This window comes from Astatotilapia calliptera, chromosome 1 (assembly GCF_900246225.1).
Source record: "Astatotilapia calliptera chromosome 1, fAstCal1.2, whole genome shotgun sequence".
NCBI lineage: Eukaryota > Metazoa > Chordata > Actinopteri > Cichliformes > Cichlidae > Astatotilapia > Astatotilapia calliptera.
Window position 1 is genome coordinate 27,289,677 of NC_039302.1, and position 13,926 is coordinate 27,303,602.

Consider the following 13,926-nt stretch of genomic DNA (forward strand, 5'->3'; position numbering starts at 1 on the left):
GATTCCTTCTTTCCCGAATATCTAAATACAGTGATACCAGATGTCTTATTGAACTGACTAGAAAAACCTTGTATGTACTGGAATGGGACATTTTCTGTGTTTTGTGTATTGTTGTTGGCCTCACTTCGTCTCCGCTGTACTGTTTCAAACAGTGCAGGAAGCGGCAGGTGTTGGCCAGCCAGAAAGAGACGGTCTCAAAATCATCTCCTCGTTTCTGATGAAGAAGAAAACATCAGCAGAAGTTTGTGTTCACTGCAGAACCTTTTTTAGTTATCTAACGCAAAAAAACATCCAAAAATGTAATTTAAGAACAAAGGAGCTGGAAACGCAAAATGTGAACTTCATTCAAATATTAAAAGCATACGTACCTTTAAGATCTTTTTAATGCTGTTGATGGTTGACGTGAGCAGAGTGCGGACCTTCTGGTCATCGTTGACGTAGTCTGCATGTCTCAGACACATGAACAGGATGTAGGCTGGCAGACCTGGGATCAGATTCACTGCTACACCACGAGGTTTTAGTTCTGGAGAGATGGAGGAGGGGTGAGTTTATTTGTAGATTTTATTTTGTGCAAACCGTGAATTGAGGCTTCAGTTTCCAGGGAGTTTCAGTAATTTCAGGACTCCTTTCCATCTACTTTAATGCTTTAGATAGTGGACTATATCATTAATTCTAAATTCTTACCCAGGATGAGGTTCTTAACCAGTTTCATTTCATCCTCCTTCTTGTACTCTAGCATTCCCTGGAAGTCTTTCTCCCTGCGAGGAATGTTGACAGGGTGGATCGGCTCATCCACCATCTGTCCCGGAGATGTCTGGCCTTCGGTTTGACCGGCTGGAAGAAGCATGGCATGTGACAGTCAGCTGACATGTGGTGGAAACGAGCATATATGAATAGAGATTTTCAGGCTTCGGTTTTTCTCGCTTTACCTCCCATCTCTCCAATCCTCTTGGAGTAAACTTTCAGCTGCTTCTTGAGCTTTCGGATTGTTCTGTCCTGCTTCTCTAGCTGCTCCATTAGATCCTAAAAACACAGCGAGGGACACAGAGGAGAGAACAGTGAGGACTAACAGACAGCATCATCAGACACAGACCGCTTTGCAATGTCGCCCTCCAGTGGCTACAAGGAGGAATCCTACTCTTCTGTTAGTGGCTTTGCAGTGGACATCAGCTCAAACACGGAAATCAAAAGGTTAGAAGATGAAGAGAAAAGAATTTAAAAACTTCCTTGGTGTGATTTATAAATCAACATTAGTGCTGCCGTACTGGTTTTTGTTTTGGGGTTTTTTTCAGAGGAAGATTGCAGGATTTTTTGGCTGTTAGGAAAAAGAAGAAGGCGCAGTGCTGCTCTGCTGTGAGTTACAAGACACTGTTGCAGAGAATTAGAGCGACACCCTGCAGCATTTCATTCAGAACAATCTCAGTTAGTCAGAAACGTGCAAACACGCAGGCAAACACACACGCGGTCTCTACATACAACCATCCGCCGTAAAATGACGACTCGAGCCTCTCGGGATGCCGTGGGGTCGTCTGCCATGAGTTCCTGTCAGGTGACACCATCCACACAAATGAGCGTGTGGGACGCAGCTCTGTAGCGGCTGGTTTAGTTTGTGTATGTATGGCCATGAAAGTGACTCAAATCACACAGTCGAAATGCTGTTATTCACATTTCTACCACTGGAAGAGTTTTTAGCCGTGGTCTTATTATTAGTGATGTAACGTATTAGTCAAATGAGCTGTGGCCATCTTTACGGATAGTGTAATATCCACACTGTTGACCGTCCCCCAAAGTCTTCGTAGTCCCAGTTTTCTCAAACCGTGGGGTGGAATGATTATTTCAGAAGCGTTGGTTGGGGGTGTGACCTTTTCTCAGTGGTGTGTGGTAATGTATTTACAGCAAATTAAAATTATTCTGTGGGTTTTTGGCCTGTTAATAATAAATAATGTGATTGCAGATTTAATATGAGTGTAAGATATACAAATTGTCTGTAGCTGTCAGTAGTTATATGGATATATATCAAGAAAAGTTTGTGTATACACACACCTAAAATCCATTCTTAGGTGTGTGTATAAGTGTGTTGTTTTTATTTTTATCATTTAAAAATTATGCTGAATTTGTGAGACAAAGTTTAGCTCCTCCCCGCATCTATGTGTGGAAGCTGCAGCGTACCAGGTTCTCGTTGGTGAGCCGGGTGATCTCGTGTTGCAGACTGGCTTCGATTCTGGCCTCTGGAGGCAGCTGCAGATTCTGGGCTAAGAGCTGCTGCTGCCGGTTGTTCTCCTCCTTGACGTTCTGCAGCTCGCTGCGCAACGACTCCACCTCATTATCATAAGTCCTCCGCTGAGTCTGCAGCTGGTGCTCCAGTAGCCTGAGAGAGGTAAGAGAGAAAGAGACAGAAATCAGCATCATACTGCGAGGGGGAGAAAGGCAGTGAGACGCCCAGTGCAGAAGGGAAAGAGAAGCTGTAGTTTCCACCAGAAAATGGTGATTGAGGACAGCAGCAGCATGCTGTGCAGACACTACCAGCAGCCCAGAGTCCGGCCTTTCTGAACAACGCTCATTCATTCTCCTCCTCTCTTCAGAGTAAAAGTTTCTCTGAGGAAAACTGAACCGAGCCAAATCAGTACTCAGAGATCAGGCTCAGGAACGGAGCAGGTAGAGCTGACAGAGGTTCAGTTTTCATTCAACAACCAACATGCAGTATTTCTATCTTTTTATGAAAACTACAGTAGCAGTTAGTACAACAGGAGCACTTCATACGCTTTATTAAAAAAGAACTTTGACTGCCTTTCTTGGTGGATAGACATTGTTTTTCTGTTTTTCCATCAATTTCTCTGATGCAATCCTTTCTTGCTGATGCCTTTTAGGGATCAGTCATTTTATGTACTATAGTTTATACAATGACTTCTATTCTTTTTCTAGTTTTTATGATCCAATTGTTTTTCTGCATGCATAAATCATTTTATAATACATCTGTACGAAGATGATTAGCAGATATTTCTTCTTGAGAGTTTGTCCAACCAGTCTACATGTGTTGACTGGTTGGAGAAGACATTCGCCCACATTCCTCGAGGTGTCCTGTGCTTTGGGAATATGGGGCTATCGGCTGTGGTGGGGATTGAACTCGTGTGCAGCCGCCTGTTTGTCACTGATCCTAAACCGTTTTTAAGGTTATAGTAGTCTGGGTTTTATTTCTAAAACTTGTTAAAATATTCCTCTGGATGTGTTTGAACTCTTTATTATGTATTTAAAGTACTGCACGCACACACATCACAGTGCAACCCCCTCAGAGAAAAATAACTGCTCCATGACACTACCAGACCTCTCAAGATTTAAAGGCAAACACTGTAAAAAATAAAAAGCATGCAGAAAGTGATTAACCTCAGTCAATGTCTGTGAACAACACTTAAGAGTTTTTTCACAGCTTTTTAACGATAGTGAGCAGTTATTGAGGAAACACTTGAGTGGATAAAAATTTCAGCCCATCTAACTTCACAAGCCGAAGGCATCACAGCATAAAAGGAAGAAAAATTCCAAGGTCAGCTGACATTTAACAAGCTTTCATAGCTGCATAAAACATGGTTAGTACAGTACGAAGACACATCCTGCTTCACTGTCAGAAATAAATCTAGAAACTCAAACCAAAGCTTTGCATCAGTGACTGTACATTACACAACACCTAAAGAAAGTTTTACATTATAGCACCCTGCGAAGTGTGTGGCAGAAACAATAAGGAAGACAAATAATCAGAAGGCAGTCAAAATAAACAGACTGATGTGAGAGAAATGAAGTGTGAGAGAGAAACGTGAGCGAAGAAAACCAACGGGTCACATCCTTTCCCGTGAAAAAAGGCAAACGTGTCATGCTCAAAAACACTGTTAAACCTGATGGTCTCCTTCAAGCCCTGATTAACCAGCCACAGCTCTCCGTCCTCATTCAGCTTACGTAAGTCTGGAGCAGCAGATCTGACCGACACACAACACAAAGCAACATGAACATTACAATGGCACAAAGAAACGTGATCGGGTGAGCGGGACCACATGAGCAAGAATATTTATCTGAGGTGTGATAACATCCTGCATCTGGTCTTCAACACAAAATAACAATAATACTAATTTGTGTGATGTCATAAAGTTAAAGGAAGAAAACCTGGAAAACCTGATGTACTGATGATGTGTGAAGTCCTATTTCTGACTCAATGCATTTCAGTAATACATTAAAGTGCACCTATTCCGCTCGTTTCTAACCCCTTCTGTCTTTTACAACAGCTGCATCAATCTTGCCGCCTCATTAACAAGGTTAGAACAGCAGGTGGCGCTTCTCTGCCTGAAATGACCAAATTAGAGATAACTACTTTCACAGGGATCACAAAGAGTAAAAAAGACAAAGGAACATCTGGAACAGAGCCTTTAGTGTCAAACCTGAGATTATGGTTGACAGAGATGAGATGGACATATGCAGACCTCATTACTGTAACAGTATGTGCACAACAGAAAATAAAGAAAAAGTCCACTTTAATCATTTATTCAACCACTGCAGGTAACAGTGGTATAAACCTACTGATGTGAATTAGCAGTATTTTATATGTGTGTGAGTGAATGAGTTTGTTCTTGCATTTACTGAGTGATCCAGTGACCGAACTTTGTAGTCAGTGGGAACATAAAAAGGTCAAGAAATGGGACATAAACAGAGGGATGAATGCAGCGATACAAAGTTGAACTTTTAGGGAAGCTCTACTGTAAAACAACATTGTCGCTGTAGATATTTATAATCTGATCTCATTGATCTTATCAGCTGTCAAACATTTGGCCTCATTCAATAAAATGTGCACGTGTTACTGTGCACAGTAATGTTTAAACTTGCAAGATTACTTTCAAATTTAGCTCCCGCCGCCTCCGTGTGCAAATCCAAATCATTCTATATTGAATGGCATGTGGCTGTTTTTTGCCGTCTAGAAACTGTCATACTCCGTTTCTCTATGAAGTCGAGAGTGAAAAGGGAAGCACGGTTGCTAAAAAAACAAAACAAAAAAGTAAAGGGAGTGAGAGCTTTGAGGTAGAAGCCAGAGAAGGCACACTTTTCTGAAGTGTTTCCTTAGGAGCGAAAAGCTTGGACTGCAATAGCCGAGGCAGTAAATATTGTGTCTCCAGAGACTTGGAGCGAAAGGTGACACGGGCAAAAGTTTCGACATCAGAGCTGCTGTGAAAACTTGGAAACAGACCAGAAGAAAAAGGAGGCAACGGTGAAGGACGAGCACCACCTGATCCATCACCCAAAGCCATTTATTATGCTGAAGTAGCATTTAGTAAAGAGGCGATGTTAACTGTCAATTAGGATGATCTCTATTAAATTAATTGTGCCAAATATGCTTGGATTATTTATTTTTTAATAAAGCCACCTTAATATGCTACGCTTTCGGCAAAAATGTGTGAGACAGAAAGGCCCTCATGATAGTCTGAAGCTGCTGTAAACCAGCTTTCAGGAAAAAAAAATATGGATGAATTTGGGATTTCTGCACGAAACATTTGAAATGTTCACGCGCAGATTTGTGAATGAGGCCTAATGTCTGCACTGTTCTGAAGCCAGTAAAATTATTATGAGGAAAAGTAAATTGACTTAACATTTTAAAATACAGAGATTGTAACATTTTACCCTTTTCCATTTTAGTTGTGCACACAGACTGTATATAAAAGATGGAAGCCCTGCTGTGACGTGTTTTGGACTTTACTATCTTCGTGTTTTGAAATTGGATGAGCAGGGGTCAAATCTAATTAACCCTTTAAAGCCTGAACCATTAAATAATAATTACCAGAAAATTTACATTTTTTGAAAATGGAAAATTCTGTGTTGAACTTTGTGACAAAATTTTTAAAAAGATTATAAATTAAATATTAATTTGCAAACATGAGCTTTAATTTTTGTCATATTTGCTACATCAGGTATTTTTTTCGTGTAATGTATTGTGTAAATTAATTTGCTTTTTTGGAGAGTGGAGTGGGGAAATCACAGTGATACAACATGTGCAGCATATGAGGTCTGAATAATAATAAGACTTGAATCAAGTGTTGAGACAAAAAACCCCAAAAAACATCAGAAGGGTGCTCATGTGGCCATTTTCCAATAGATTTCTCTCTACAGTAACTTTTTTGCAATCAGCAGTCAAATGTTTGCAAACCTCTTCTGCATCTCCTTCCTTGCTGCCTCCCTCCTTTATATACAGTCTGTGGTTGTGTGTAAATGCACGCTTCCTTACAAGTACGCTGTGCATCGCTGTTTTAGCGTAATAATGAAAACAATTAAAACATAAATGAATCATTTCATGCACCATTCATGCCAAACTCCTTCTATAAAGCTGAGGCTGAAGCTCTACATCGGGATCTAAACTGTGGCACGGTTAGTCACTTTGGGCGTAAAAGTCAAACCGAAACTCAAAGCCATCTCCCTCGCTGCTCAGATACTTTCATGCTGTTAAGTGAAGCAGGTCCTGCAGTAACTACAGCACCGTGAATACAGAGATAAAGTCACAACAACTGTAGAGCCACTAAAGTTACAGAACTCTTGACCCATGCAAACCATTTTCTCACTTCCCTCATGAGCCACATAAATATTCTTGATGTCAGTAAGTACAGCTACATATACACAACGTCCTCTTTCTGTTAGGCCAAAACAGAATCTAATACTTTATTTTGCAGCGTGTTCTCACTCCTGCACGTCAAATATGCCGTTTTTGCCGTCTGTCCACCATTATGTACAAGAAGTTACAAAGACCTGCTTTAGGAAGCTGAAGGGTTAATCATCCAGAAAATGTCTTCACGTCCTACTTCACTTTTTAAAACCTTTTTTCACTTTCTTTTTTTAAACGTTAGAAGTCAGTCATATGCATATAGTATTAAAGACAGAAAATTAGGGGACTAGATTAGTTTATCCTAATAAAGTTCTTTCATCCTAAACATAGTTCATCGTAATGAAAATGTCTTCATGAGCTTTAGTTGTTTATTTATTACTCTAAAGGGCAGACAGATGCAGCAGTATTATATTTTTCAAACAAGTTCAAAACAAAAAAAATCAATATAAAATTAACATCCATCCATTTTTTTTCAGTATTTTCAAAATGTTTTGAGTCTCAGAAGGAAGTTCAAATGTTCAATTTCACACATTTTTTTGGAACTATTTTTAATCGATTAAAGGATTTTTTTTGTTCAATTATTTCTGTAACATTTTTCTATCCGTCATATTTTTCAAATCCAATCGGCACACTTCACAAATAAATAACACTGAACCTAATCAGTCAGCTAGTTTCCAATCAGTAAGACGAAATTACAGATCAGGCCCACAATATACCAAAATGATGTGAACTTTTCTTTTCTCCTTCATCTTTCCCTTTCAGTTTTACTGGAAGATTTGGTTTAGACACTGAACACATTAGTTTTAGGAAAAACTAACGATGAGTTGGGTAAGACACGCCGGCGGCATTATTTGACGCTGTGATAATGAAAATAGGCGCGTTATTCATCATGCTTTTAGGGCCAAAAAAATGTTACGCTCTGCTGCTCAAGCTTTCATCAGCACTACAGACTGAAATCAGCTGCAGTAACATGTCATTTATAACCCAGTATTTCAGCGACAGTGTGGCCATGCATGCTCTGCTCCACGATGCATCGGCCACGTCTCATCGGTTACCTCAGCCTACTCAGGAGATCACTGACTTCCAGCTGCTGACGCATGAACCTAGGAGATCTGACAGGACAAACAGGGATTCACACACACAGAGCACACACGGCGCTCACACATACACGGTATCATAATGGCACTAGAGCATACAAAGGTTGATGTGAGCCAGTGGAGGACAATGAGTAAAGACATGGAGGTGAGGAAGAGAAGTGGCTGTAAGAAAGTACCTGTTGGTGTCTTTGAGGCCTACGTAAGCTTGCTTGACTTCGTCGTCCTTCAGTTTGGACACGTCATCTTTATACACTGAAGGCTCCGTCATGGTCTCCTGGAAATAAGCAAAGAGACAATAGAGAAACAATACTTGTCACTTGTGATCAAAAGTTTTGATGTTTTTTGGGATACATGACTAAGAACCATTCACCTAATGAGACACTGGTAGCCAGAATATATGTATATCTGATACATATAATATTTGCATCTACAGTACTGCCGTTATCGCCTTTTTTTTTTTTTTTTTAAACCATCTGAAACAACCTTCAATCAATTTTGTTCAAGTATTCATGACTAGGGATGGGTATCGAAACCCGGTTTTTGTTGAGAACCGGTTCCCACTGTTTCAATTCCTTGGAATCGTTTGCCATTTTTGCAAACGATTCCCTTATCGATTCCAGTCGCCCCGAATGACATCACCACGTTGCGGAGCGTCATTTACCTGGCAGGGAACACGGCGCCTAAGCGGTTCACATGCTCAAAAGTTTGGTTATACTTTACGAGAACGGATGACAACAGGGCAACTTGCAATACTTGCAAAGTAGATATTTAATTTAAGGGAGGAAACACTACGAATATGCAAAAGCATTTGCTCACAAAACACGCGATGACCTTAAATGAATGTCGTGTTTTTAAATCCGCTCCGGACTCGTGAATCTCAACCCAGCAGCAGCGGTAACGTTTGCACGTCCTCTCCCGTTAATGCGGCAGGTAAATAATCAACTAACAGTGCATATTATGTTAGCGCGATCTGCCTTATTACAAAACCTGCCATTACTGTGCATTTAGGTGACCATGATGAGAGAGACAGACAGAGTCTGGCTCAGATGCTGCCAGCTCTCGCTGCAGTCTACCGGTAGCGTCTCCTTTCAGGCCAGGATAGACGAATGTCACCGAGCAGTGACTCAGTTTGTGGTAAAAGGCTGCCACAGCAGATGCCCTCGATTTCACTTTGGTAAGTGAATGTGTTTAATTGTAGGCAGGGACATTACTGGATATTCTTGTGTAATTGCTACAGAATAATTTATGTTACACTTTGTTATTGCTACAGGAGAATATTTATTTTATTATTTTACATTTACAATTTTTTTTCCTGGGGACCCTGTGACACTCCATTGAAGAGCCGTAGGCTGGATCTCTTAAGATGTCACTGTTGGGTTTGTAAGGCCATGTTACTCCTAAATTTCTACCTTGTTCAAAGAGAAGATATAAAACAAAGTTCTAAGCTAATCGACCTTAGTGTTCTCCTTTTTTAAAAATAAGAATCGATAAGAGAATCGAATCGTTAAACAGAATCGAAAATGGAATCGGAATCGTTAAAATCTTATCAATACCCATCCCTATTCATGACAAACTCATATTATTCAAAAACCACAATTTCAACTTGCAGGGAGCTTTCATACTGAAGTACAACACACACACACACACACACACACACACACACACACACACACACACACACACACACACACACACACACACAAAGACAAAGGACAAGACAAATGTACAATACACAGGTGAAGACAGTGTCTGATTATAAATATGACTATTATGTCTTGACTCTTTAATTTTACTTCTTTTAATTTTGTAAATAAATACTGCTTGGTGTCAGATGAGCCCCAGTCTCCTCATAAATCTGAACTTGATCTGATATTAAAGTGATTTAGATCTGTTTACACCTCATTATGTTGTATTGAACAGTTAGAGTTAAGGGCGGCTTAAACTCTGAATTCATATTAACATTTAAAAGCAGAACCTCTATGCTTCAGTCAGATATCCATGCTATTCAGGTAAATATTTATATATTATATAACGCTCCACTAATTCTACACATGTAATTGTAGCCAAATATGAAATTTTAAAATCTATTACTTATGTCTTCTTAAACTATTACTTTTTAGCACATCTATACTGATCACAGATTCACTGGCCACACATTTAAATGATGCTCAAGTGGTACTAAAGGGCCTAAAGTGTGTCAAGAGAATATATTTCGCACACCACCACCAGCCTGAACTGTTGATACAAGGCACAATGGGTACATGCTTTCCTGTTATTTTGCACCAAATTCAGAATTTTCTGAACATAATTTCCTCTGGGATTAATAAAGTATTATACTTTATTAGGTATTAAAATAAAGTATAAAGTATTTTCACTAGTAAATTTGTGTATATCAGCTTAAAATTAAGCAGGCTGTCTTGACTATGTCTACACCCCTAAAGGCACTGAGCTGCTGTAATGTGGTCGGTTGGATATTTGATTAACAAGCAGTTAAACATCTTTGTACCTAACAAAGTGGCCATTGAGGGTCTATCCAATATTAAGCTACACTGATTCAGTTATCTTTAGCAAAGGATTTCTCACTTATTTTCAGATTCTTACCCACTTACTTAACTTTGTATTACAACATTTTATAACCGGTCATACTTGCTCCACACGGAAATATCAGTAACTTCTTTGACCTTTCTACTTTAGTCTTCAATTTAGGTTACAAATGTTCACACAGCTTCAAGAGAACGGGACTTAATGTGTTTCACTGAGTGTGTGAAAGCAGACAATGGCAGCGAGTCGCATCTCTTCATTCCAAAAAGTTAAACTAATGCAGAATAAAAGACAATAAAACACAACTGAATCAGGAAAGCAGTTGTTTTATGTTGTTTTTCATTGCTGATAGCGTCCTCGCTGTAAATGGAAACCAGAATAAATGCTGTAATTCTGTGTTTCACTGAGATGCCTGAGGATGTTTCATACACAGCACAGACCATGAAAAAACATGTCAAATACTCGTGGTTGATGCCATTTTTCAACTGTACCTTCTCATCCTGTGGGGAAGCATGAATGGAGGAGAGAAGGTGGAGACGGGGCAGTTAGGCACGATGGACAGGTTGAAGCATTGTCAATACGCAGTGTGAACAATGATTTTACCCCCAAAAAGAGTTCACGTGTCGAATAAATAAAGACTCGTTTTACGATCCTAAGCTCAATGAAGTTTTAGTTTTAAACACAACAAGAGTTATAACTTAAAATTAGAAAAAAATTCTTTGGGTCAATAGAGTTGACCCATTTTTTTGTTATCTGCTTACTAACAACAACAACAAACGCAGACAGAGATGAAAACACACAAATATGAGAAGGTGGATGTAAAAAAGCAGCATTTCATCCACCTTCACAGTTATGAGACCTTGTAAAACATGACAACATGCCAAACACATGTTTGTTTTTCTCTAATTGAATGTGAACAAAATAAAGAATATCAAGTGCTACCTTGTGGTGCATGGCCTCCTTCTGACTGACCAGCTGGGAGCGCAGGATTAGCACCTCCTCCTTGCGGACCTCCAGTTCCTCACAGGAGGCGTTGAGCTGTTCCAGGAGCACCTTGTAAGCTGGCGAGCCCGGAGCACCGGCGCCTGTAGCAGCGTTACCGAGCAGACTTTTCCTCATCTCCTCCAGGTCATGTTTCAGCTTCTTGTTCTCTGACTCGAGCTCCTGACGCTGAAAGATGAAGTTACAGTCAGGAATACGAGCAGAAAATTTGACTTTGTTTTCATTTGCTGTATAAGAAGCATTGATGATGTCATTCAGAGGAGTGAGTGGAGGTTAGGACACCTATGGTCATGTTACTTACCTTCAGGGACTCGTACTCCAGCTCAGCCCCACGAGCCTGAAACGAAAACACGTTTATATACTTTTAATCTGTAGTGATAATTATTCATGTAGATGATTTTGGTCTGAGTTGTATTTTTTTACCATAACCGTCAAATTTATTTTATAAGTATTGAGGAAGACCTGAACCTGAACAAGCTCTAATTATATTCTATATCATCTCAAATATCCATTATCTGACTGAACTGCATGTTAACAGACCTTTCAACTTTTGGTTTTAGATCATCTGTTTTTCAGTGAGTGCAGTGAAAATGGGTGAAGGTACCATGGCACTAGCCCGCTGCAGCTGCTCCTCTCTGTTTTCCAGTTCGTTGCGCAGCAACTGCTTGTCTTGCTCCAGCTCTGTGACACGTTTCTGCAGCTTGAGAGTTAGCGAGGTGTCGATTCCTCGTGTCACATCCTGCATGTGAGAAGAACGATTACGAATGTGCCACATGAAACGTATTGAAATGCAAATGCTTAAAGCACATAAACATCAACTATAATAACATTTTCAAACACTAATATTAAACATCTCCTAACTTGTGTTCCAGTTAGGGTTATGCTTCACTTTAACTTTAATGATTTGTTTCCCTAATGGTTGAAACTCCATCTTCAGATCACAATTAATTTTCTTACTTCGCGGCCACGGGTACCATCTTCCAACTCGGCGTACTCGGAGTTGTACGTGTACTCTGATTCGTTGCTGCTGTGGGTAGAATCTGTTCTCCTGTGGCCAGGCTTCGAGACGTTCTGCAGACAAAAGAGGAAATAAGCCTTTTAATTTGAACAAGTATTGACTCGCACTCACTCTGCTGCGCTTGCAGATTAAAAGTGCAGTTAGGCACTGAACACTACCAAGCATCTGCCTTCCACAGAGTCTATGAAGAGTCAGTATTTCTGCTGTTCTCACCTTTTCTGGAAGCTTAACATTTAAACAAAGGTGTAGAAATGTGGCTCATTGCTCGCAGTACACGAGCAAATGTGTTGCTCACCGAAGAAAGAGCCATCTCCTCCTTGAGGTCGTCGTATTTCTCCTCGAGGCGAAGGTGTTCGCTCAGGAGATTCTGGTAGCGAGAACGCTCCTCGTTCAGGTCGGTCTCCAGCTGTTGAGTCTCCTCTGCTATCGCACGAGTCATTTTCTCTGAGGGGTAAAACATAAAGAACAAGTCATTTCAAACTTTGCAAAGATGAAATTAACTGAGCTGTTGGATGTAACTTAAATGTATGCGGTGATGCGTACCTGTCATCTGCTGACTCTGTTCCTGAATCAACCGATTCAAGTCGTCCTTCTCTTTCTTCAGCAGCCCGTTCTGATGCTTCAGCTCTGCCACCATCTAAAAACACACAAATGTGATCCTTACATCACAAATGATTAAACCTTTCTTACAGAACATACTGTGTGGGACACATTTGTTGCTGAGATTTTTTTTAAACTAGACTCTTAGATTTGTGAGAATAATCTCATGAAATGAAATGTAATGAGAGATGTTATGATAGCGCTGCAATGAGTCTGACTCGGTCTGTGCTGTTCTCCAATGTCTCTTTGCAACAGGGGAGTCAACTCAACTGTGTGCAGTGGTGTGGGTTATTTTTCTATCTAAAAGCAACATTTCCAACAATTACATCCCTTTAAACCTAAATCTATGTCCTGCAAAAAGCACATCAGTATTTTTGGAGGGATTTCACTCTAAGGGAAACTAAACATAAGTAAAAACAATAACAAAAATATGTATCTTTGATACAGTAGCTCAACCCGCTAACAGTACTTTGGCCTAATGAGCAAAAAGAAAATTAAAAATACGAAACTATCACAACTCTTTGGGTCTTCAGTCTAATAGCCTTCACTGGCAACAGTGTAAAGAAAGACAAAGCAATGTAAACTAGAGAAAACAACACACACACCAGCTGTCTCACTAAATCACTACTCTCCTGTGCTCACCTGCCCTGGGGCAATACCGCCCTCTGAGCCCACCATGTGCCCCTCTCCCCCCGGTTCGCTCTGGCTCCTGAATTGCCAATATGTGTAGTCAAGCAAAAAAGAACACACAGTTTTGTGATAAACATGATATATTTCTCCTGGAGACTACCGGGGACTTTACTTATTAGGGGTCACTGTTGATTCTAGCTTCAAACTAATAATGTGGATTTTTGAAGTAGTCTGAGAGACATGAGAAAGAGGAGGGGAAAGAGAGGCGGCGAAAAAAAAGTGATGTGATTAAATTCATCCGCAGCAAGCGAGCGTTCAGTATGCAACCAAAATATGTGGAAATTAATAAAGGAAGAGAAAGAAGTGAATGACAATGAAGAGAAATATGAAGATGCTAAATATTCATGGTGGAC

General features: G+C 40.1%; 1 protein-coding gene across 9 annotated transcripts in view; it reads right to left on the minus strand.

Annotated features, from left to right (window-relative positions):
• Window positions 1–13,926, minus strand: part of myo5aa (myosin VAa) — a 63,258-nt gene that overhangs the window by 6,492 nt on the left and 42,840 nt on the right. For 3 of the 9 annotated variants that reach the window (XM_026172509.1, XM_026172499.1, XM_026172507.1), the window contains 15 exons: window positions 12,827–12,920; window positions 12,579–12,727; window positions 12,223–12,336; window positions 11,870–12,004; window positions 11,567–11,602; window positions 11,206–11,433; window positions 10,755–10,763; window positions 7,899–7,996; window positions 3,885–3,965; window positions 2,170–2,368; window positions 1,477–1,542; window positions 930–1,023; window positions 685–834; window positions 369–523; window positions 125–214 (listed from right to left, as the gene is read on the minus strand). In XM_026172509.1, coding sequence (XP_026028294.1) covers window positions 125–214; window positions 369–523; window positions 685–834; window positions 930–1,023; window positions 1,477–1,542; window positions 2,170–2,368; window positions 3,885–3,965; window positions 7,899–7,996; window positions 10,755–10,763; window positions 11,206–11,433; window positions 11,567–11,602; window positions 11,870–12,004; window positions 12,223–12,336; window positions 12,579–12,727; window positions 12,827–12,920 — 1,698 coding nt within the window. The remainder of the gene's footprint in view (window positions 1–124; window positions 215–368; window positions 524–684; window positions 835–929; window positions 1,024–1,476; window positions 1,543–2,169; window positions 2,369–3,884; window positions 3,966–7,898; window positions 7,997–10,754; window positions 10,764–11,205; window positions 11,434–11,566; window positions 11,603–11,869; window positions 12,005–12,222; window positions 12,337–12,578; window positions 12,728–12,826; window positions 12,921–13,926) is intronic. The other 6 variants (XM_026172526.1, XM_026172555.1, XM_026172545.1 and 3 more) reach the window with 4 other exon arrangements.